A 25515-nucleotide genomic window follows, 5' to 3' on the forward strand; every position below is an offset into this window, starting at 1 on the left:
ACGCAGAGAAAATCGGATTTTGTAGCTGGCATAGTTTCACCCCCCTTCCCAAGAGGGTCGGTGCGTTTTTACTTTGACTCCCCCCTCAGGAGGAAGGCGCTCGCGCTCGGTGTTTTTATTCCCGCTCGGTCTGCTTCACGCAGAGGTGCGGTTCTCTTCTCCCCCCCCTCTGGACTTTCTCCACTGCGGTCGGGGTTGTGTAAATCCAGGTCTCACAGCCTGGGAGGCGCTGTCAGGGCACAGCTCTGAGGATTCAGCTGATCCAGGAGTTCGAGCCGTAAACCTCACTGCAGCATTTCAGGCTCCGGCCCGCCACAGCAGCGGCAGCGCGCGCGGCTCCTCACTGATGGAGCACAAATAAACCTGTCAGCGGAAAAAGAGGAGGAACTTCTCCGAGGGAGAGAGGAACGAGCTGCAGCTGGAGCCTTCCACGGGCTGGCCGCTGGTGCACAGCCACTTTCATCAGAGCGCTGCGGAGGATGAAGTTCAGCTGCGCTCCACGTGATCCCGCGTTCCTGTAGGCTGTGCCCGCTCCTGCGCTCTGCGCGCCGCGTAAAGCCCGCGGGGAGCTGGCCGCTCATCAGAGGCCGGGAGAGGAGAGTGCGTGTGTGCGTGCGCGACCGTCTCCTCTGCAGACAGCGGCCTGCGCCCTGCGCGCGCACCGGGATCCAAAGTTTTCCTGCTCCATCATTGGGATTGACGGGAGCCACTTGAGGGTAAACGCGTCCGGAATGTGCGGAGCTGGTCTGAGTGATGTACGCATGCGTTAAGTGAAAGTGGAGCTCCCGTTCACCTTTCCAGCCTGTCAGGCAGGTGCTCGTCTGCTCAGATTCACCTTGACGGATCAGTTGATGGTGGAAGGAGACTTGGAGGATGCGCGGGGAGGTTCGAACCCCCCTCTGCCCTGGAGTCGCTCTTTATTTCTCTGATCTGTATTAACATGTTGATGATGTTTTAAAGGCCACATTTCAGGAAATTAACAACTTTGTGAATCTCTGTAAACCTACGAATGCATTGTAAAACGTTTATATTGATTCTGTGCAACAGTGAACAGCATTTTCGTGAAACGTTTGACTGAAACCTCATCAGACGTGAACTTCCGGTTTGCTGAGCTCTGAGAAACTGAACTGAGTGTCCTTTGTGGAGAGCCCTCCTCCTGTAACCGTCTGCATCCCTCTCTCTTCCTCAGAGCTGGTCGTCAGGAATGGAAAACGAATAAAAAGGAACTAGCTGCAGGATGAAAACATGGCCGCACCCCTTCTCGCACCCCCAGGACCTGACAGCTTCAAGAAGTTCACCCCGGAGTCCCTTGCCAACATCGAGAAGCGCATCAATGAGGAGAAGAACAAGAAGCCTCCCAAACCCAGATCGGACAGTAGTCACCGCGACACGTCGGATGACAATGAGCCGCATCCCAACAGCGACCTGGAGGCCGGGAAGAGCCTGCCCTTCATCTACGGCGACATTCCTGATGGAATGGTGGCCACACCACTGGAGGATCTGGACCCCTTCTACCTGAACAAGAAAGTGAGTTTCCAACCGTCCGGTTCTAACAGAACGCAGACGTTCTGCAGGTAAAGATGACCTTGAGTCCTCTAACAGCTTCACGTGCTCCTCGTTTGAGTCTGTTTCTGCATGATGCACTGCTGCTGTTTCACTGTGGCGTGCAGTTCTGGGTGAGTACGCGTCCTCGTGGGTTCAGGTTCAGAGAGGAGGACAAACTCAAAAAAACAAAAGAATGATCTTTATTGCAGCTGATTGCTCTGATGGTTTGTTTGCTTGTAACCTTGCCTGGTAAACGGCATCACTTCCACGTGTGTGGGGGGGAGCTGGTCCTCCTGCAGCTCTGACAGCAGAGGGAAGCGGTCCGAGCGAGGACAGAGCTCGGTACCCTTCAGTCTCCGGTGTGGTGGCAGCGATAATGTGTAAGAGAATCTGTGGCCTCTGAAACAAGAAGGCCAGTCAGCAAGACTGGCAATCTCAGCAGGCCGCTCCCCCTCGTAGGCTGGGGGGGGTATAAAGTGCATGTGCCTTTTGTCATCTATTGATCCACAGCCATACTTCAGTGGTTTCTACAGGAAGGGTTACATTATCTCCACAGACCTCCCAAACTTTTTTGATGCTCATGAATTCTTGAGTCCTTTTCCCGCTACTGAAGTTAGCACAAAGCTAAAGGTTTCAGTTTGGCTTACAGCACAGAGAACATAAACTCATGAGTGTGTCTCAGTGAGCAGAAAGAAAGGAGTTCAACACAGAGATGAGACTGAAGGTCAATCAGTTAGTTTTCAGTTTTAGTTTGTTATTGCAGCTTCTTGGTGATGCGACTGCAGCCGTAATCTCGGTTTGTCTTTATTATCTTATATTTGTAGTTTCTAACCCTTTGATGAAAATACACATTAACCTTAGAACGCTTTAGCTATAAAAAGTTGCACCATCACTTTTGCCGGGTGATTTTTACACAATAAAATGTATTTGTCATAAAAAATAGATCAGAACACATGAAAAATTCAAGAACGTTTTCTTTTCTTTTATCAACTCAAATTTATCAGCAATGGTAACAACATTAAAAATAAAACACAGGAGGATCTTAAAACATGCAAGAAAATTACTCAAAAATCAAGAATTTGAGAAGAAAAAAATTCCTAAGAATTCAATTCAGTTTTATTTATATGGTCCAATATCACAAAAGAATGGTCTCATTGGGCTTCATGCCGGTAAATATACAGTAGCAGAAGGTCAGTCAGAACATTAGCTGGTTGATAAACTAAACTAAACTGGTTATCCCTTCCCGGTAAGGAAAACTCCCCAAAAAAACCTGATAACAAACTTTAGGGATGTCCACATGAATCAGAGATCTTCTTCCAGGACGGACAGGAGATTTACCAGGACTGCTAAAGAGGAATTAGATTATCTAACTCTATAACTACGTATCTGAATAGAGTTCAGCCCGATAAGACTGGGGAGCTGGCGGGGGCGTGGTCCACAGCCAAGATGAGCCAGAGGCGTAGTCCACGGCCAAGACGAGCCAGAGGCGTGGTCCACGAGCAAGATGAGCCGGAGGCGAGATCCACGGCATAGACTGGCCGGAAGCAAGGTCCACTGCCAAGATGAGCCGGAGGCATGGTCCACAGCCAAGATGAGCCAGAGGCGTGGTCGATGGGCAAGACAAGCCAGAGGCGTGGTCCACTGCCAAGATGAGACAGAGGTGTGGTCCACGGCCAAGATGAGCCGGAGACGCGGTCCACGGCCAAGAACAGGAGCACGTGCGATCTACCAGGAATCTGAAATCTCTCTTGCCCCCGCGGAGGGGAGTGGGATAGAGGAACAACACGTGAATCAGAAGCAAACAGAAGCACAAAAAATGAATAATGATAGTGGAGACTTGGATCTTTGTCCACCTGTTCCTGGGACACGCGAGACTCAGAGACACTCAGAGAAAGGCAACGTATTGAAAATCATGTGAATACTTTTGCTCTGGTGAAAATCACCCGGCGATAATAGAGTTAAATAACTTCTCCAAATTTACCTCAAAATCAGGGATTTGGGGGTAATACTATTCTATATTTTTACCTATGATAACAAATCGTATGAATGACTCTATTATGGGATCTACTGAAGTTCTATTCTTAATACAATGTATCTTATAGCTGTAATTAAATATATGAAGCTAGTAATAAAACACTCTAAGATGCACATTAATATTACAAGCAAATGTGTTTAACCCTTTAACACCAGAGCTTCTGTGTTAATGTTCATTTTTTAATTGTTAAGGTGATCATTCCAATAGATTGTGACCGCCTTTCTCCTTCACAATCTACTGGAATGATCGTGTTAACGGTAGAAAAGTTACATTATGTTAATGCTTGAAGTATTTCTGTTGGTTCCTCTCCTCTGCTCGACCGACGGTCACCCCGATCGTTCCCTGTATGTCACCGAGCGAGTCTAAGTCTGCGTATCTGTGGGTTACTATCAGCTGCAGGAAACCTGATCACAGCACTCATACATAACAGAGATGTGGAGAGGGCAGTGTTGAGGAGAAATGCAGACTTGCAGTTCTGGTTTTCCCCTGCGATGACTGGCTGGGCTTTTCAAATGTCTGATGTGATTAAGCAGCGCTAAAGCTGCACAGGAGAAGGGAAGGATGGAGTGCTTTTACTTTTTGCTGCACGAAGGCGTATATATGCAATCATGTGAAAAAAGTACGCTCTCTAAAAAGACTAGCATATTATACGACTACGTCATCGTACATGTCAATAAAGATTCAAGAAAGCAGCTCGCGCTTTCTGAGCCTCAAAAGAAGGAATTCCTGGTTTAAAAGGTGTCCTTGTTAGGATTCGATTGTATTTGTTTTGGGTTTGGATTCTTCCTGGACTCTCGCTTAACCCGACTGCGTCATGTTTCACTGGAAAACGCTTAGTCATGTTATGATCCATTCAGGATCATCAGAGTCTAAACTTTTAACAGAAATACTTTTCCAAATACGCTTAGAACAAGCTAAATAAACATGGTTTACATTGTTTTTGGTAGCAGTAAGAGCGCTTTGTCACCTAAAATTAGGGATGTGCGTCTTTCCCTCTCACCATTTCGACACGCATCACGATTATTGATCCACAAGTCGATTAGTCGACTAATCGACTATTAAAATAGTCGACGACTCATTTAATAGTTGATTAGTCGTTACTTTATATTATATGGAGTCAGAGTGTAGTAAAGTTGAAAGTTATGACATTCTGCAGCTTTTTGGACTAAATTTGGGATTTATTAAAGTCTATTTCGGAGTTTAGCTAATATTTCAGCTACATGCTAGCTGTTTGGCTAATTTAGGATTTTTTTTTCAGTTTTTTAGGTTAATTTGGCATTTAGCTAATATTTTATCTGGCTATCAGCTTCAGCTTTTTCAGCTATTAGCTTCAATTATTTCATCTATCAATTTCAGCCTCTTTAGTGGCCAAATTCAGCTTATAGCATTAAAACTAGCATTATCACGGGTAATGTTATATATGTAGTTTTTAGTTAGTTTAAAGCTAATGATGGTTAAGATTTGTGCTTTACATCCAGTTTATGAATGACCTGATTATTTGTCTAATCTGAAAAAATAATCTGTGATTAGCTGACTGTTAACATAATCGTTTGTGGCAGTTCTGCTAAAAACGCTAAAATCCAGAAATTTCTTATTCATTTGGCATTTAAAGGTATAAATAATAATGATCATTTGACAGTAAATGTATTCAGGTCTTGACTTGGAAGAAGCAAACTTATGACTGGACGTCTTTTTGTTTGTTTCTTAATTGATTTTATACCTTTTAACAAACATAATCTTGTTCATATCTGGTTTACAAGCGATACTCCAGATGCTTGATCAATGTTTCTATAATAATTTTTACATCCATTCCTAAAATAGAACATGAATTAAAAGAAAAGTAGAAGAACTGGCCTCTCGTAGTAAAGTAGTGGTTCTTCATCAGAGTGAGATTCTCAACATTTCTGTAAAGTTGCTTAAGCAGCGGCTCAAAACAATCCCATATCATCATGTCTCCGCCTCCGTGCTTCAGCGTTCATCAGTGTTTGTTTTTTACCTGTTTGGAACAAAGATTTGTTGTTTTTCTAAAGCGGTTCCTGCTAATTTCTCATGAATACATCAGTTTAAATTTTGTTGACATGTTTGTCAGATTTTTTTGGTAAAGAAGCACAAAATAAAAGAAAGGAATTGATTTTCAAGTTATACTTTTTTCGGTTGAATACTTTGGTTAATTCGATGTGCTGCTGTTTTTATGCTTCATGATGAGTTTCGATTTTTCTTTACCGTCTTTTCTCCAGTATTTTTTAATCTGCCTCTATTACAAACACACAGTTATAGTGTTCTAATGTAAAGTCATGTTTGGTACTGTCGGCGCGTCTCGGATCCAGAAATCCTGTGATTTCTGGATTGTTCTCAGCAGCAGCCACAAGTGGGCGCACAAGAGTGCTCACTGCAACACTTTTCTCTGGGTATGCAACCTATTACATTATGTCCTGCCGCTGGCTCCCTGAGTGCATCTCCGTCCATTACTCGGCTTTTTCCTCTCCCTTCCGCTGCCTGCTATCTGGCGGTCTTCCTTCAGCGTGTAGTAAATTAGAAAAAGGGCCAGGCTTTAGTGCTCTGATGACACAGCATCCTTCTGTGCTGGGCTGAGGGAAAACGCCATGGGCGGGGCGGGGGCCTCAGTGTGCTGTCACTGCTTTTCAGGCTGGCAGAGAATGAAAGCATCGAACACGGGGGACTTTTCTTTGCAGTGAACCGCGTCAGTGAGGAAGTGAGCAGAGCTCTGGAGCATCTGTGGAGGTTTCATCGGCTAGAGGTGGAAGTTCAGGATCATTTTTTCTGAATTTACAGACCAGAAGATATTCAACCAAACATCCCGGAGCCAACTAATTATTGACTTGATATGTCAAGATATCATTTATTCTAAAGTTGTTTCTGCTCAAATGCTCAAGCCAAATGTGAAGACTTGTGTGACTGAATAAAGTTAATAAACCACTTTAATAAAACAATTATAATTGAATAGGAAAATGGGCTTAAACACATCGGCAGGCTGGAAATAAAACAGCAAATGAAACTGTTTAGTTATTGATTTTAGGGCTGGGTATCGGTTATAATTCCAGAAATGATTCAATTCACAAGAGCCTGAATAGATTTGATTCAGATTTTTCCAGATTCTTTCGTTTCTTCAATTCAATTTTATTTTTGCAAATTTGTACACATTTGTTTAGAAATACATTAATAATCTAATGTTTTGAGTATATTCATATGAATCTGATCCAGTTCTCATCCTGTAAATGTATCAGTGAAATAATGAGATTGTTAATATCATCCAGAGTTACATGGATTCTCTAAAGGAGAAGTTCTAACTAAAATGTTCAGATCATTAACATTGGAAACATTGTTCTGCTTCTCCTGGAGGACGTTTCAGTTTGGACACTAGGTGGCGATCACGCTATGGAAGTACACCTTATTCCTGAAGAAGAAGAAAGTATGAGGGAAAAAATGAAGCTTAGATCACAAATAGTTACTTTAAAAATTATTTCCTTAAAAGAGTTTGGAAAATTAATGTATGTGAGTTCAAAAAAGATGTTACTTTAGTCAGAATGTATGTTTAGGTCGACCGAGCGTTAGCATTAGCCGTCCTATATGAAATTCTATTGATCGTTAGCATCAAGCTAGTGGACTTTAGCTTTATGTGTTAGATCGATTTATATCTTTTGTGAATAAATTATTGATCTTTTAAGCTCAAATCGATTCAAATCGATTAATTTTTTTCAACCCAGCTCTAATTGATTTGCTTTCTTTTCACACTGAGCTTCATCTGACTCTTTCTGTTGGTCACGTTTTTGTTATTGTTTATCAAAATCCAACTCTGATCATATTTTGATCTATTTTCAAATCGTTTTATTTATGATGATGCTGTTTTTAGACAAAAAAACAAAAAAAACGTCTTGGTTTCCAGGACATAGGCTCTGCAGAGCGGCAGGAGTTCATTAGAAATTCAGCTCTGACTTGTGGGCGGGGCTGTCGGTGCGGAAGTAAGCCTCTGCTTATTTCCCATCATCCCTTTGTTTACTAGGAGTGGGATTTAGCTCACGCTACGATACACGATACGTGGCTCACGATATCGATGATATACTGATATAATTGGTCAAAAATCATCATCTCTAAGAACTCACATTTTATAGAAGAACATATGTTTTGGGAAAAATAAATCCCCATTTATTTATTCGCTTGAACACAATCATAACAAACAGCTTGTGTCTTATTTTGTGCAACAAATAATAGACACTTTAGTGCAAATCAGTAATATTGTCTTTGACAAGTACTGACACCAACTGAATAATCGGTAAAATTCCGGTTTAACATTAGTAAACGTGAACAGCAGGGCCTGTACCTGGTGCAAAATTACTGTGAACAACAGAACAAAATGCTCTATCACAAAATCTTTCACTTTTCAACCCTGAACACGATGATTCTGGTAGATTCTGAAGGAGAAAAGCCGCTTTTCTCCTTCAGAATCTACCAGAATTATCATGTTAACAGTTAAAAAATCACAATAAATCAAAGGACATAAACACTGGAGCTTGGGGGTTAAAGGGTTAACGAAACACTCTTTGGCTGTGGTTCTGTGTGCAGTCGTGTGTGTATGTTGTGTCTTTGCTGCACACCTTCTCCTCGTGCTGCTACCGCTCCATCTGGGCTTTGGCTCGGCCCTCGCTGCAGTCCTGCATCAGTCCCTCCTCTCTCTCTCCTGCTGTATTTTCATGGTTCCTCTGCTTGTTCCTTCGCCTCAAACAAACATTTGTGCAGCTGCGTTTCTGCATCCTTTTTATTCCAACTTTAATAAGCGTTATAATAAACACACATTTGAAGAACAGTGCAGCAAATCCATCACTGCTGTGTTTGGTGGAATAATGTTCAGACAAATATCTACTTTTGTAGAGAACAGTCTACATTTACAGGAAATACATTTGTTGTCAAACATTTATTTTGAAATATAGGAAACGTAATCACTTGATAAAATTTTAACAAAGATGACCTAAATTCTGACATTTTTTGTTACTTTTTTTGTTGTTTGTTTTGTTTTTGTTTTTATCGGTCAGCTTTTGACGTATTTATTTTGTATTACAAAAATATCTATTTGGTTAAAGTAGTTTGATTGGTTTAGTTAAATGTTTAAATGTTAAAGTTTTCATTTTATGTCCCATTTCATTTTCACCAAAGTAAAGACTATTAAGTAATTTATTGTTGTGAAAATGAAATAAATTAGCAAATACATTAAAGTAGTGCTAAAAGTACATTTTAAACAGGAAAATACATATAAGTTCTGCTGGAAAAATCATTTGGAATAAATACTTGTATTGGCTATCATTATTAATTAACAATGAATAAACAAATAATACAAAATAATTGTATTAATTGTAAAAGTTGTGCTTTTGTTTACATATCTGAGGTTAAATTGACTGCATGGAATTACTAAAAAACTCATTTATATTTCACGTAAGGAACCTGATTTCTTTAGACCTACACACACTGCACACATTAACACAAACATGTGTGTGTTGTGTTTCAGCACCAAAAAAATAAAATCAAACGGTTGGTTTCCTCTTTTCTGATCAGGTTTATCTGCTGAACTCGACGACTGGCTGGAAACGGAGACGTTATCAGCCGTGTCCTCAACGCTGACACAGGAAGTGAAAAAATCACAACATCTGATTGGTTTGGACAAGTCTGACTCCTTCCTTCTCCCTCCCGCTACATTTAGCCCTCCAAACGAGGAGTTATGGCAAAATAGGGTCTCAGATTTTGGACGTCACCAGCTTCCATTACACATTTCCTGAAACTTTATCGAAATTCTAGGATCAGTGCAGCTAATCCATTGGTGGTCTCAGATGTACGTGAGAATCCTGTTCAGCGGTATTTAAAAATAGCCAACAAGTTAGCAGCTGGACACATTTCTGTTTGAAAACACGACAGAATCCACATAAGTCTGTCACGGGACTCATCGTCAAAGGAGACTTCTGCGTTTTATTCAGGTTGAAAAATCGCGGCGACAGATGAAGCGATTTTGATGAAATCTTGATTGATTTTACTGAGGAGTCGTACGATTCCGCATCACACATCTCATAACGAGCTGTGACGCTGTGGGTTCTGTCGTGGCGCCGCTGTACGGCGATCAGGACAGACACTTCATAAGAAGAGGCGCATTCAACTAGAAAAACGTGTTTCCATCGCAGTTTTGTGAAAAATGTCTATTTTAATACGTCCGAAGACCACGTCCTCTAAGCGCAAAACTTTTGTTTGAAGTTGTGGTGTTTCCATTAAGAGAATTTATTCTTGAAAATCCAATTTGTGAAACTTCAGAGTTAATGGAAGCGCAGCGACTTTCACTCGATGACGTCACCAATAGTTACCGGTCATCTACGTTAGTGCGGATCTTCCAGCGGTCATACATACATGACAGCAGTTTAATAACTTTACAAAGGTCAAAACGCCACTACTTACATGTAAATGTAAACCTCTGTGGTGCAGAACGCATCCACGTGATGAAAACCGCTCCTCCTCCGCGGATCCGCGGTACAGCACGACGTGGAACGCGGGGGAGGGGTCTGTTAGGGCAAGCTTTTTCATCATTGAATAGATATCCTTGATGTCAGGCTGGTTTAGCTCTAACTAGTAATGCCAGAAGTACAACTAGTTAACTAGTGATACTCCAAAGTGTGAACTAGTTAACTAGTAATGTCTTAAAATGTGCACTAGTGGATCCTATCTTTGCTTACTAGTTAACTAGTGACACCTCAAAAAATTCGCTAGTAACATACTACTAGTCACATGCAAATGTTCTACGAGTCAATTAGTGAAGCTCCTGTAAAGCTCACTACTTAACTAGTGCGACCAGAATATCTCACTAGTTAACTAGTGACACAACAAAAAGCCACTAGTTTACTAGTCACATGCAAATGTGCCACAAGTCAACTAGTAAAGCTCCTGTTACGCTCACTAGTTAACCAGTGCAACTAAAATATCCCACTAGTTTACAAGTGACATGTAAAATGTGAACCAGTTAACTTGTGGGCTTTTTGCACAACACTAGAGAACTAGGGATTTTTTTTTATCTCTCACTAGTTAACTAGTAAGACTTGCATATGTCTCACTAGTCAACTAGGTCACATTTTGCATGCCACTAGTAAACCAGTGTGATGTTTTAGTAGCACTGGTTAACTAGTGAGCGTAACAGGAGCTTTACTAGTGAACTTGTGGAACATTTGCATGTCACTAGTTAACTAGTGGCCTTTTGAGAGTTTCACTAGTTAACTAGTAAGCAAAAATGTGGTCCACTGGTAAACTAATGCACACTTTAAGACATTACTAGTTAACTAATTTGCACTTTTAACTAGTTGTACTCTTGGCATTAGTAGTTAGACTTAAACCAGCCTGATATCAAGGATTTCTATTCAATGATTCCCAGATTTCCGCGGTCCAGTGTGACGTGGAAATACCCCCCCCCCCCCTTCGTGGGGGCGGAGTCTGTATCCCTCCACTTGGAGGGCAGCAGATTAAAAAATAAATTTCGGACGCCACTTGCACTTCACACGCCTCTTCAAATGGAGGGTTAGGGAGGAGGGAAGAGTTCGGATTAGACTGATTGAGTAAATGTTTGAGCCTCTAAACTCGGTTGGTTCAGTTTGATGTTTGATTTCCAAAATGAGAGAACTTCTAAGAATGAATGTTATTGCATCATTCTGGAGGGATCGGTTAAAACAATGAATTCATGAGTGATGAGTTGATAGTTTTTGATAGTTTTGGCTGATTCAGTATTGACATAACTTCTGTTGTTTTTCTGGCTTTGATTTCTGATCATTCATACTTCCCATCATGAAATGAAAACACAACAGTTTAGGATTATTTGTTCTGTATTTAACTCCGTTCTTATCCCCAGTGAAGTCAGAAAAAAGCACACAGTGAATCTTTCATTTGACTTTTCCAAGCCTGATCCATGATTTTCATACAAGTCATAATTTGTTGTAAAAGCAGCTAATTACAGCAAAACTGCACTGAGAAAAATGACTCATTTAGGGTTTGAAAGGCAATGATTTATTGATAATTGATTAATGGAGCAAATTGTCAATTAAGGAAATGACCTGACATTTGCTTCTTGTTCTGTAATCAAGCCAAGCAGCCGAGTTTGCATCAGCAGCACTTTTTTTAAACATTTCCAGCTGACACGTATCATTTGGGAAGTAAAGCTTCTCTTTGTCTGAATGATGCTGCGGTTGAATCCATAAAGATCAAAAACTAATCCCTGGATATATTCTATTGTGGGCATATTTAGGCTTCCTGATGTTGAACCTCCAGTGCAGAAACTCGCTGACAGTTGTAGTCAAACAGAAGTTACAGTTTCTCCTGCTGTATAAACCAGACAACAACATATGACATCTTTAGCTCCAAACACACATCAGATGTGGTGGATCAATGAGATCATTCCAACATGTTTTGGTGTTTGAGTTTTACTTCTTTGTAGAGGAGCGTTTGGATCAGCATGAAGGTGATTCATCTCGCTGTTTTTGGTCAAAGGTTTTATCTGAACTCCACTTTGCATCTTTGGACAGTCACTGACATGACAGCTTTTGGGAGAAAAACTCTGACATTTTCAGTTCTCCCAGCCTTTAGGTCAGACATTTAAAGGACATTAAGACCCAGGAACCTGTCAGGTGATATTGGTCGTGTCATTTCTTGTAACACTGTTCTGGGCGTAGAAGGAAGTCTGCTTTCATCAGCAGCTCATCCAACCTCTGTAACGGGGAGAAAACAAAAGACGGAGTTATCCGTGATAGAGCGAGGTGCAGCCGTGTCTCCTGACTGATGGAAACATCAGAGTGACCTTCTGACAGAGGCTGACATTGAGTTGGACCGACCCATGTCGTCCTACTCCGATGGACAGGCCCGGCTGCATGGCTCCTTAAGCGAGAAGGGATTTTGGCGCCCCTCCTGCTCTGAGCCTACGTTTCCCAGGAGCCTCTGGTCACACACAAGATGGCCCCCGAAACGATCTCTGGCCGGAAGTGGAAATTTCGCAACTTTAGCTGGTTATGTTAACGGAAATGTCCTACAGTTTAGGAAACCTTTTCTAGAATGATATTTAAAAAACGTTACATGTGAATAAACTGTAACTAACAGTTGAAAGGTGATCTTCAGATGGACAGAGAACGTTCGTTTTCCGTCAATATGAAGAAGTGTTCAGATTTGTGTAACTACCCGTTTACCTCCGGAGGAAAAGCCGGGGAAACTTTTTTGTGTGAAACTATAGTGCGCACCTGTTTATAAGCCACATCCTCTCTGAAAAAACAAAAAACAAACAAAAAAAAAGATATACAAGCTGCACCAGGCTAGATATCTACGAGGACAACTTAGATCAGGGGTATTCAAATCCAGGCCTCGAGGGCCGGTGTCCTACATGTTTTCCAACCAACCTTCCATTGAAGCTCCTTATTGGCTGAACATACCTGATCCTGGAAATTAGCAGCAGATAAGGCAGGATTTCTGGAAAACCTACAGGAAGCTGGCCCTCGAGGCCTGGATTTGAATACCCCTGATCTAAGTTTTCCTCATAGATATCTAGCCTGGTGCAGCTTGTATATCTTTTTTTTTGTTTGTTTTTTGCTTTTTCAGAGAGGATGTGGCTTATAAACAGGTGCGCACTATAGTCCAGAAAATACAGAGCTTTTTAAATTTATCCCTGAAATAAGTTGTGTGTCAAACTGTTAAAAAACAAACCATAATTTATAACCATTTGGGATTTTGCACCTCCTCCAGCAGATGGCACCCTAGGCAGCCGCCTGTGTCATCTATGCCCACAGGCAATGAAAGTCTGTTTTTTTAAACGTGTTCTTGTAGCATTTTCTCAAGTTGGAGGACATATTTTAAAGAAAATTAAGCTTAAAACTGAGTATTTCTTAATTCAAATGGTTGTGAATCAGGAGCAGACATCGCTAATGTTAGCTTGGAGCTGTGAAGGGCTGTAAGCTAGTGGCATGATGGGAAATTCCTCCACACCCAACATAACTCAGAGGTGAACTTCTGACTCTTGCTGCTCTGCAGAAACTATGTCCCAGAAAATGGCACCTGTTTGTGATTTTGGCTGAAATGAGCATAATCATAATTAAAAGACCACTGGGAAGGCTTTGAAAATGGATCAGAAGATGACTGGAGTGGCTCTTTAAAGTCAAATGCAAAGTAAATGCTTCAGCAATAGCAGGTTATGGTGCATCAAACACAAGCATCTCTGCAGTGTACAGAGTAGCTCCTGGGTTCTAAACCGTCTGCTAACAAACTGGAAGCCCTGATGTCCAAAGATGTGACTCAACACTGCAACTATTCAACTCATTTTGACAGGAAGTGTCGCTTTCTCTTAACAAGTCAAACAAACAAACAAACAAACAAAGACTGAGCCCACATGGATGCACAGGAGCAGGCTCTCCGCTCGGCCCGGCGCTGGTTATGAACAGGGTGGGGTTGTTGAGAGCGCTGAGTCAGCACATCTGCTCTGATCGATGACAGCATTTGCGGTTCTTTCCAGTAAAGAAAGCTTTAAACCTGCGACTAAGAATCATCTGGTCATGCAGAAGAGGAAGCTTTCTATGGGCTTTGATTATGCAAAGAAGCATCTAGCAGGTTTTTAGTGACGGCTCACAGCAGAAGTCTGTTTCTCCAGTCTGTAATCACCCTCCATATGCACACGTACCAGAGTTTTTACTGTATTGTAAAGCATTAGTTTAAATTCATGACTCCAATAATTCACTTTACAGTTGAAATGGACGTCGTGTGCGTCTGCATCACAGTGACATGCTTGTTTAGCACTTTGAGAGTTTTGCTAACTGTCTCTTCTTCTTCTCTCCCCACAGACATTTATAGTCCTAAACAAAGGGAAAACAATCTTCCGCTTCAGCGCGACGCCCTCCTTGTACATCATAAGCCCTTTTAATCTATTCAGAAGAATAGCTATAAAGATTTTGATACATTCATATCCTTTCAAGCTGTTTTTTGTCTTTTTTTATGAAGATATGCTGTGTTGACGTTTCAGAGAAATGAACTGTTTGTTTCTAGACATTTACCTTTATTGGCTACTTTTACTCAACAGGAAGTTTTTCAATGAAGGTCAGAACGTTTATCAGTTCATTTACATGTTCAATCGAAGTGATCATGTTTCATTTAAAAAAAGGTTGACATTTTCTCCTAAAAATCAATTGAACATTTTGTGAACTAATTATTACTTCTATTATTTGATAGATGTTCTTATTATGGGCAGTATAATATGTAGTTAATATCTATTAGCTCAAATGATTGATTCATCATTAAGTTGATTTTGTAGACCTATGTAATTTTTGCCCTTTTTCTATGTTATTCCCAGTTTTTTTTAGATTAGACTTCAATGCTTTGGTTTTTCTTTTTAACTAACTTACTCTTTTCTGCTCTTTAAAAGTATTTGTGTAAGATGTGAAAACCCCAAACATCAGATATGTGAAAAATTAAGTCTTTTTTTAAGACAATAGTACAAAAATAAATAAAAGAACTGTGAATATAGTAACAGGAATTAAGACATTTACAACTAGAAAAGTTGCATTCCTTGCAATAATGCTAAAGTGAATGTTTTTGCCGAATGTGGTCGCTTAATGCTAAAGTTACTAAAGGACTTAAAGTTGCAGATATTGCAAAGTGCACAAATAATTTGAAGAATTTCTTGGAAAATTGAAAATCATTCCAAAAAATTAAAAAAATGTGTAAAAGGTTTGAACTCAGCATTAGCCCAAAACCTCAGTAGATAAAATTTGGCCAAAAAAGCTAGCACATTGTTAAAATACTAGCTTAACTTTCATAGAGTCCCAAAAAACCTCAGTAGATGCTAAATTAGCAAAAAAATGTTAGCATGCTGTTAAAATATTAGCTTAACTCAGAATTACCCTAACAACCCTCAGTAGAAGCTAAATTAGCAAAAAAATGTTAGCATGCTGTTAAAATATTAGCTTAAGTCAGAATTACCCTAAAAACCCCAGTAGATGCCAATTTAACCAAAAAAGCTAACACATTGCTAAAATACTAGCTTAACTCCAGTGTAGCCCCAAAAACCTAATTAGATGCTAAATTGGCAAAAAATATTAGCATGTTGCTAAAATATTAGCTAAATTCAGAATTAGCCCCAAAAACCTCATTAGATGCTAAATTAACAAAAATTATTAGCATGTTGCTAAAATATTAGCTAAAATTTAGAATTAGCCTTACCACCACAGTAGCATGAATGTCCTTAACGTGCTGAATGTTTATAATTGCATAAATGTGAAAAATTTCAATTCATTTTCAATGAGCCTGAAAAATCTCATAAATTGCGTCAAATCTTATAAACCGTAAAATGTACGAATACCAAAAAGACGAGCAGGAATGTCCTTAACGAGCTGAACGTTTCTATACCAAGATTGCTTAAATCGCTGAAAATGTGATCGAGTTTTTAATAAAAACAAGGGACAAATGAGAACTTAACAGTTAGAAAAGTCTCTTAGAAAACTCCAAAGTAATGAAGTAAAGTGCTGTGATTACTAGTTTTATACTCATTTGTAAGTAAGTTAAGACGTGTAGTTTTTGTAGGATTGTGTATTTTGTTGGCTGCTCCATACAACTTAAAGAGCTCATTTAAAACAATCTTTTTTTTTTACTCCTGATGACAGTTTCCACTCAATGTGCTCAGTGGCTGACCTTTCCTTGACCTTTCTGCCTCCACGTTATTCAGCATGATCATCATGTGCACCATTTTGACCAACTGTATATTCATGACATTTAGTGATCCACCGGAATGGTCCAAACAAGTGGAGTAAGTACTCATGGTCTCAACGTTCCCGCCCCCTGACCCGCCCCCCCGTTGACTCCGCCCTGTCTTTGTTCAGGTACACCTTCACAGGGATCTACACCTTTGAGTCTCTCACTAAAATAGTTGCCCGAGGATTTGCTATTGACGACTTCACCTTTCTAAGAGACCCGTGGAACTGGCTCGACTTCATGGTCATCTCCATGGCGTAAGTACCAGCCTTTATTTGAGGTCACGTCCAAACTTTAAAGATTGTAGTTGTGTCAGACTCCAGGCTTCAAGGGCCGCCCCCTCCTCATCTGATTACCTGGATCAGGTGTGTCTTCTAATGAGACGTTACAATGGCAGGTGAGCAGGGAGGACCCTTGAGGTCTGGAGTATGAAAAGTCTGATCTGTACTGTGGGGGGATTGTTGATATTTGCCCTCTTAGAAAGAGTCTGTCATCTTAGTGGTTGATTTGAACAGAAAGAGAAATCCACTTTAAAGAATGAACTTTATTTATATTTCATTGAGGGAAATAAGTGTTTGAGTTGTGGTTCACACAGACCAGTTAGACCGACGGTCTGCAACCTCAGGCTCCAGAGCGGCTCTTCTACCCAACCATAGAGGCTCACTGGTTCAAGAAAAATAAAGTAATATTATTTTTTAAAAGTAGTGATTTAATTTAGATTAACTAAGTTTATACATTTATGGCTGAGGTGCGCCTAGAAGTAAGATAAACCTGTTTTTACCTCCCCGCTGACGTCACATGGCCTCATTTTCTCAACACTTTGCTCAGGATTCACAGATTAAAGCAAAAGTCACCAAAGACCAAAAGACTACAAGAGAAAATGTCATTTTTATCTAGAGCTGTTTTAAAATCTTCCATAGGAGTGCATTAGCTCCACTGGGGCGATCCTGTCCGGCACATGGTGTCTTTTATTTTGAAAGGACTTCATACAAACTTCTGTCAAAAAAAAAAACAATCCCTGTTTCCCTTTATATATTTTTGTTATATTCAATCAAACGTAATAAAGCAAAGCACCATCAAATTTTCCCAAAACTCCAACTTGGTTTTGATCAGTAATCATCCCAACTGGCTCTTTTACTGCTAAAGGTTGCAGACCCCTGAGACAGACTCTCCTGACCCACCTGTCACCTGAACTGAAGACACCTGTGAGAGCTGATCACCTGTAGAGAAGAAAGACACCTGTCCACAGACTCCAAGCTCTCCAACATGGAGAGAACTTTCAGTGGATTTAAGGGAGAAGATGTTGGAAGATTTCAGCCAACATGCTATCAAGAATCTGAAATATCAGCTACACTTCAAATTTGCCTAAAAAACTGAAAACATTCTAAATTAGCCAAAGTAGCTAACATGTAGCTGAAATTTTAGCTAAACTCTAAAATACCATACAAACGGAAAAAAAATCTCAAATTAGCCAAAACAGCTGAAATGTTAACTCAATTCAATTGTATTTATATAGCCCAATATCACAAAGGAAATTTGCCTCATTGGGCTTCATGAGCTAAATCCCAAAATAGCCTAAAAAACTGAAAACATCCTAAGTTCGCCAAAACAGCTAGCATGCAGCTGAACTCAAGAATAACCTAAAAACCTTAATAAATACCAATAGTCCAAATATCTAGCAGAATGTCATTATAACTTTTAACTTAACTACACTCTGACTCCATATAATATAAAGTAACGACTAATCGACTATTAAATTAGTCGTTGACTATTTTCATAGTCGATTAGTCGACTTATCGTGGCAGCTCTATATCACTTATTTCCATCAAAGAAATGTAAATAAATATTTAAAGTGGATTTCTTGATTATTTATTGTTCAAACGAACCCACCATGAGGAGGAATTCTTTTTAAGTGGGTAAACCAAGAATTTAAACTCTTCTTTAGTTCACCGTATGAAGGAATAAAGAACCAAAGTAAAAGCTAAACAATCAAGCAAAGGCAGATCTGTAAAGATTTGATATCCGTGCAGTTTATCCGTAGAGTTTGTGGAGTTTGTTCTAGAGTTTGTTTGGTGGCTTTAGCTGCAGAAGTTCTTAAAATCAGCTTTTAATCCACAAGGCCACTTTGTAAAATGCTACAACAGCCACATTTTAGTCTGTAGAAACTTCTGGTAAGCATCAATGTCCTTTAATTTGTCTTCAGGAGTGTAATGCTCATTGACTGTATATAGAGAACTGGACTGAGCGAGTGAGACATCATTCATAGAAAATGACTTTTTTCCGATTCCAACCAAAGGAAGTCAGTTCAGTCGTCATCGTTCAGCGACGTGTGTCCATCGCCATGATGGAACCGGACGTCCTCGGTAATCTGTGATTGGTCCATATTTCCCTTATTCTACGTTTCTATGGCAACCTCTTTCTCCAATCAGTAGTGAGCATGTTATGGTGCGTTCACACCGGGAAATAAAAATAAACCTGGGGGATCTTTTTATTATTGTCTTGATGAAAATGAGAAAAACATCATCAATCTATGAAGCTAGAGCGATCCGTACGCCACAACGGCACTCGCGGCGGCTCTCCGGGCTGCTGGGCAGCTCACCGCTGGCGGGCAAAGAGTGGGCTCTCCAGCCCCGGAACCTCCAGTCTGGGCCGTCGACCTCAGATCTGCTGAGCACCTTGCAGCAGAGATCGCTATCAGCTCTGCCGGAGCCTGGGGGGCGGAGCTCACTAGCTCGGTAAGCTATCCACTGGGCGGCCAGCTAGCATAGCCGTCCATTTAGCTCTGTGGCGGGCTGGCGGTCTGTCCGGGGTGTATCCCGCCGCCTTCACCCGACAGTAACTGGGACAGTTTCCGGAAACCCCAGAGGGTTAAGAACAACCTCGCATCAAGCGGCCATCTTTAATGCTTATTTCTACCCTTTGATCTAGTCACTGAAAACGTCACGTGTCAAAGCTGAGTCCCTGATTGGTTGATGCGCTCGCCCATCTTGCCACGCCTGACGCCAAAATCAGGACGCGCCGCGTCTTTACTTTGACGTAAGTTGAAAGTTGACGCCTCTGCGGCGCCGGCCGCGTTCGGTGTGAACGCAGCATCAGAAGACCGCTCTCTTTCCACCGGAGAGTCTTTCAAACACTTCAAACATTCAACGTGAGACCACCTCACACCTGATTGGTCAGTTAGTCACCTGAATAACTTGATGGATGAGATTATTCTGACAATAGAATAACTGAACAGCTGCTTGTTTCTCTGTAGAAGTTTATGGGATTTTGGCTTCTTGGAACCAGCAGGTACTTCCTGTTTGGAACTTGAGGGGGGAGGGGTCACTCGGTCCACTTCTCTACGTACAGTCCATGGTAATGCTGTAGAAACGATTCCAAACATGGATGTTGAGCAAAGCTTCTGTTTCCATGACAACACAGTACCGATGACATTGTGAAGACTCCATCTTTGTTCCTGTTCCCTCTGACGAGGATAACTGTTGAGTAACTTTGTGTGATCCACCTTGCAGGTATATAACAGAGTTTGTAAACCTAGGCAATGTGTCAGCTCTGCGTACGTTCAGAGTTCTGAGAGCTTTGAAAACAATTTCAGTTATCCCAGGTAAGACAGGTGTCTGTGTGCGGGCGGTCGGCGGGGTTGATGTTCGCTGTGGTCGTGTTTGGGTTCCTCTCCTTCCCACTTTTCTCCTCCTCTCACTGGTCCAGCAGGTGTTTCCTCCTCCGTGGTGTCCCCCTCCTGGTCTCCTCTAGTGGTGCTGGTGTTGTGCTCTTGTGCTACCAAATGTGTGTGTTGTTTTGGTGTGTGTTGTGTGTCATGGAGTTCTGTTCTGTGTGTCACCCTACCTTGTTACAGATATATTACTGAGTTTGTGGACCTTGGGAATGTTTCGGCGCTGAGAACATTCAGGGTTCTCCGAGCATTGAAAACTATTTCTGTCATTCCAGGTGAGACTCCCATTTAAACACTAAGGCTGAGTTTACGGACACGCCCTCAAGCTGCCTTGATCTGTTTGTTCTTTTACATGGAAAGCTGCTTTCCTGACCTGTTTGTTTGACCTTTGCTGAATGATAATCAAAAATGGTAGCCACACATTTTTGATTAGCTTAGCGGGCTTTAGCGGCGGCACATGGGTCACGCGTCCTGCATGCACGGCTGGATTCTTGCTTCTGCACGTTAAGGTAGACAATACAGCAGCTGCTCTTCTGTACTCTGTCACTTCCAGTCAAACCGACACATTTTCAGAAACATTTAGAAATATAAGCAACTAAAACAAAGCTTAATTCACCAAAACACCAGTGAACAACCAAAAGGGAATCATTAGAATATGAATAAATCAAATGTTAACTTAGAGTGAACTTATTTCAGAAATAAATAAATGAAAAAGGGAAAAATTGTTTTGCACCATCAAGTCGAGTCGGTTTGGAGCTTTGAGGCTCATCCTCTTTAGATTGAGCTCTACCAATTTTGATTGCAAAAGAACACAAATCAGTAAATACAGAGAGTTAAACATGTTTCCTCTAAAAAGTGAAGCTGAACATTATTAATGTCAACAGTTGGTGGTGTTACGGCCCCCATGTGGAGGCCGGGCTCACGTCTGGGAGGAAAACCAAAAATGGGACCATAACAAAAACGACTCCAGTGAGAAAAAGGATCCGTTTATTAAATAAGGGAAACAAAGAAACTGTTTCCTGAAAACCAAAAGGGAAAAACAATCCACAAAAAGATAAACAAAGAGAACTGGAACCTTTGGCGAACATAAAATAAGTTGGTTAGACTGCTGACCCACCAGCTCCTGCTGAGGGCTGTCTAACCAAAACTACCTGAAGAAAACAAACAAACAAAGCCCACAAGCTGAGACTACCAAACCCCAAACTAAAATAACAAAACCCAGCAGTGTAAGACTACTGAGGACAAAGAGGGTAAAAGACAGAGAAACAAACCAGCACCACCCCAACTACACCTCAGCCAGCTCCTCAGAATGCCTCCGTGAATCCTCGTCTGTCTTAATTAGCCAGCAGGTGGTAATTAAGGCCACACCTGCCAGGTGAGCAGAAGGACTGGATGGAGAAAGGTCCAGCAGGATGTAACAGAGTTTAAAGCAGAGGTGTCGAACATCCGGCCCACCAGATGGTTTAATCCAACCCATCGTCATGGAGACAAAAAAATTAGGGCCCGGAATCCATAAAAAAAATTAACAAATTAATCGCAAACCTGGAAAACATTAATCGCGATTAACTTTTTTTTTAGTCTCAGTATTTGCCGACCACTTAATATCTGTGAATATTCACAATATGAATTCACACAAAACTCTACATTTACAACATTTATTTTTAATTACTGCTGTCAATCAATTACTAAAAAAAATGATGAATTGCTCTTTTGTGTTGGGATTAATCACGATTAATCACAATGTTTTACCAGGTAAGATTTATTTGTACATTATGGCACCGGACCACGGATCAAAATGTTGCTTTTTGTGGAAAACGTGATCTAAACCACAAAAATAGTAAGAATAAAATACTAAAAACAGATTGAATATTTATTTTTTCTGTAAGTGACCATGGTAGGAGTGGGATAACACCTGAGGAAATGCTTTAACTCACGCCGTGGAGGCCTGAACTGCCGAGTTAAAGCAAAGAACTGTTTGTTTATTAACGTTTAAATTAACGTGTTAATGTTCACAGCCCTAAAATATTCTTGAAGAAAAGCATGTTTCTAGCCATTCCTGTGGCGAGTTCTGGTTATTAACCCTTCAAAACATAAACACTAAATATTTAACGTACAGAATTATCGTGTTAACGGTTGAAAAGTTACAGTAAATCAAACACTGGGGTTCCGGTGTGAAAGGGTTAAAGAAATGGCCGCTATGCTCACTTCCGCCACTAGGGGAAGCAACGGAAAAGAAATGCCTGCATAACAAGAGATCAAGAAATAAACGGCATTTCTCTGCAGGCGCGTCCCACGTTCTCTGGTCCTCTGCTCGCCTCACCGATATTAAGTTGATGTAAAAATGATCAGGTGTGACACCACAATTACCAAAATGCCGTTTTCAAATAAACAAATAAATAATAATAATAAGTGAATAGGCTACTACGTTGTTCCAACTTAGAAAGAACAAAACAAAGCTACAGATGAGTTAAATTTAAGTTATTTTGTTGTCATGTCACTGGTCCGGCCCACTTGAGATCAGACGGGTTGAATGTGACCCCAAACCAAATGAGTGTGACACCCCTCCCTTAAAGTCTAGAACTTCAGTGGATGTTATCCAGCAGAATAAACCAGCCTGAGTTCTCAGCAGCATCGTGAACACGATCAGTATTCTTGTTTTTAATGAACGTAATGCTGTTCTGGTCTTTGAGATGGATTCCTAATCTCATTCAGCCTTGGCGTTTAAATGACCTGCATGCCAATTCTCACTGATTCCCAAACTCTCTGCTCATTGGCCGAATCTCCTCCTCTCCTCTCTCTTTCAGTTCTGACTGATGGCTGTTTGTTGTGATGCCGTTTCCATATGAACTGAAGTTATTCAGGGATGTTTCAGTGCTGCTAATGCAAAGAAACCAATTCATCAAGAGTTCATGTTCACTCCAAGGCCTCAGAAACTCTTGAGATCTTACAAACACCAGACGACGAGCAACAGAAACATCCCAGACAGCTTCAGGGTTCTGTGTCGTTCTCTAACACCTAAATGTTTTATTATCTACTCTTTATAATTGAAATTTGAACCCAACAAAAACTGTGTTTTTATCATGTTTCTGTAGCGTTTTTCTGATAATGGAGGACATGTGTAAATAATTTAAGACTAAAAGTGCCTTTCTGGGTAATTCTTTATTGAAATTTTGTTTGATCAAGAGCAGATTTGTGATGAAGAACCTTCTAAAGTCTCCTAATTCTAAAACGTTCAGACAAACAGATCCATGAACGTCTTTGTTTCCCTAATCTGAGCTGGAATCTGGATCTAAACTGATCTAAACGGATAGCTACGACATCGCTCGCAATTTCTATTTTTTTGTTATGCTACTGTTAGCTTTAGAGGTGCTATAAGCTAGCAGACGAAAGTGTAAACAAAGGGCTGATGGGAAATTAGCAGAGGCTAACTTCCGAGTTTTTAATCTGCTCTGCAGAAAATATGTCTTAAAATAACACAGTGGAGTTTTTTTTTTTTTTGATTTGGCTAAAAACTGCATCATCATAATGAAAAATAATACAGGAAACAATTTTGCAATAGAAGAACACAGTTGGAGAGGGACTTTAAAGGAAATATCTAAATAAAAGGATGATTTAGAATCAACACATTCTATTAAAAATGGAGGACGAATTTTTTTTTACAGATTAGAGATTACAAAGCATGATACATTTATATAATTAAAAACTATATAAATACAATGAAACAGAAACACATTTCTAACTGTACTCAGAAATCTAAATTAAATTGGAAAGCATCAATATATAAATAACCTCAACTAATATTCTCCATAAATTAGGAGGTAAAGAAAAATCACATCAATCCAACAATTATAAAAGTTTTGTGCATTTTTATCTTTTTTAGACATTTACAAAAAAGATAAAACTCTCGTTTTTTAAATGGAACTCTTTCAAAAATCGACATTTGTGAATAAAAAAGTTACCAAAAATAATGAAGCTGTTGAACAAAAATGGAATTTTCTTTTCTTTGTCAGTACAACCAGATTGAACATTAGAATACGTAAATAACAGAATTGTATTTTTTGTCAAAAGCCATGAATATAAATCACCCCAAAAATTTTTCAGACAAATGTTTAAGTTACTGCTTTAACATTTAGATTTATTCTTTAATCATAATATTTGTGGTTCGATGACCTGAAGTCCAACAATCAGCAGAGCAAATATTCGGACATTTCAAATGCATCTACAACAGTAATTAAAATCTTTTTTTAAAAATCCCTTCCATCCCTCCATCCATCTTTTAAACCCGCTGCCCCTGGATCACAGGCTGCTGGAGCCTATCCCATCTACAGTTGTGAAAAGGCGGGATACATCCACCGGGACAGATGTCCAGTCTGTTGCTAGGCAACCTCTTAACACAGTTCTGAAATACTTCCGGTTTCAAAGAGACAGGAGTCTTCCAGCTGAGAACCGTCAACACGGTGAGAAAAACCCGAGCTGGTCCAGCAGATAAACATGCTTTTAGAACCATGAACATGTGCTTGAGACACAGACCGAAGCTTAATGTTCTAGAACGTCACCACCAGATGATCCACAGACAGTCCAAATGGAAGACAACTACTGCTGATCACATAAATCCACTGTCATTTTTTAAATCAAAATTATGTCTGAAATGGATCCTAGCCTGAAGCTCCATCCAAAGACGTGAAGGAATCTCAATCTCAACAAACGAAAACAACAGAAATCTGCCTTCATGGATTCAGATTTCTCAGCTGCTTTAACTCTTTATGTGCTCAGGAATCCTCTGAACTCGTGAGATTTATGTTTGCATATAAAATAAATTGGATTTCTGAGTTGTTCTTCCTAAACGGAGCGGCTCCTCTGCAGCAGTTAACATCTGTAGGTGGGATAGATCTGACCTCTCTGTGCTTTAGAGCTCAAAATGACTCGAGCAGGAAGGACGGCGAAGGTTAAAACACATCAGTGTAGAGACCTGATGACACGATAAAAATAATGTCGTCACTGGAAATGTAGCACAACACTCTCAAAGGTTTAGTTCTTTAAAATTCTAAAAAAATGACTCGTTTAATGACACGGTACAACAAATACAGGTGTGGCACTGCATGTCAACGTGCAGGTGAGTGCCTGTTTTCCTGTTTGTGTTCTCATTCTGTTGTGTGTGTGTGTGTGTGTGCGTGCGTGTGTGTGTGTGCACGTGTGTCCTCACAGGCCTAAAGACCATTGTGGGCGCTCTGATCCAGTCTGTGAAGAAACTGTCGGACGTGATGATCCTCACGGTCTTCTGTCTCAGCGTCTTCGCTCTGATTGGACTGCAGCTCTTCATGGGGAACCTCCGGAATAAGTGCGTCTATTGGCCGATCAACATCACGGAGCAGTACCTGGAGAACGGCAGCAGGGGATTCGACTGGAAAGCCTACATCATGAATGACAGTGATTAATGCTTTTCATTTCATGTTGTTGAAAATATTCATCCGTGTGATTTTCCTAAACATTTGCATCATTTCATTTTCAGAGAAGA

General features: G+C 40.5%; 1 protein-coding gene across 10 annotated transcripts in view; it reads left to right on the plus strand.

The window, feature by feature from the left end:
* scn8ab (sodium channel, voltage gated, type VIII, alpha subunit b) overlaps positions 1 to 25515 on the plus strand; it is a 58567-nt gene that overhangs the window by 656 nt on the left and 32396 nt on the right. For 6 of the 10 annotated variants that reach the window (XM_024269210.2, XM_024269209.2, XM_024269218.2 and 3 more), the window contains exons 2-7: positions 1190 to 1527; positions 14428 to 14546; positions 16296 to 16385; positions 16459 to 16587; positions 20184 to 20275; positions 25206 to 25427. In XM_024269210.2, the coding sequence (XP_024124978.1) occupies positions 1246 to 1527; positions 14428 to 14546; positions 16296 to 16385; positions 16459 to 16587; positions 20184 to 20275; positions 25206 to 25427 (934 nt within the window). In that variant the 5' untranslated portion in view covers positions 1190 to 1245. Of the gene's footprint in view, positions 1 to 25; positions 717 to 1189; positions 1528 to 14427; positions 14547 to 16295; positions 16386 to 16458; positions 16588 to 19839; positions 19932 to 20183; positions 20276 to 25205; positions 25428 to 25515 lie in introns of those variants that run through there. The other 4 variants (XM_024269215.2, XM_024269217.2, XM_024269219.2 and 1 more) reach the window with 2 other exon arrangements.

This window comes from Oryzias melastigma, linkage group LG5, assembly GCF_002922805.2.
Source record: "Oryzias melastigma strain HK-1 linkage group LG5, ASM292280v2, whole genome shotgun sequence".
Classification (NCBI taxonomy): Eukaryota; Metazoa; Chordata; class Actinopteri; order Beloniformes; family Adrianichthyidae; genus Oryzias; species Oryzias melastigma.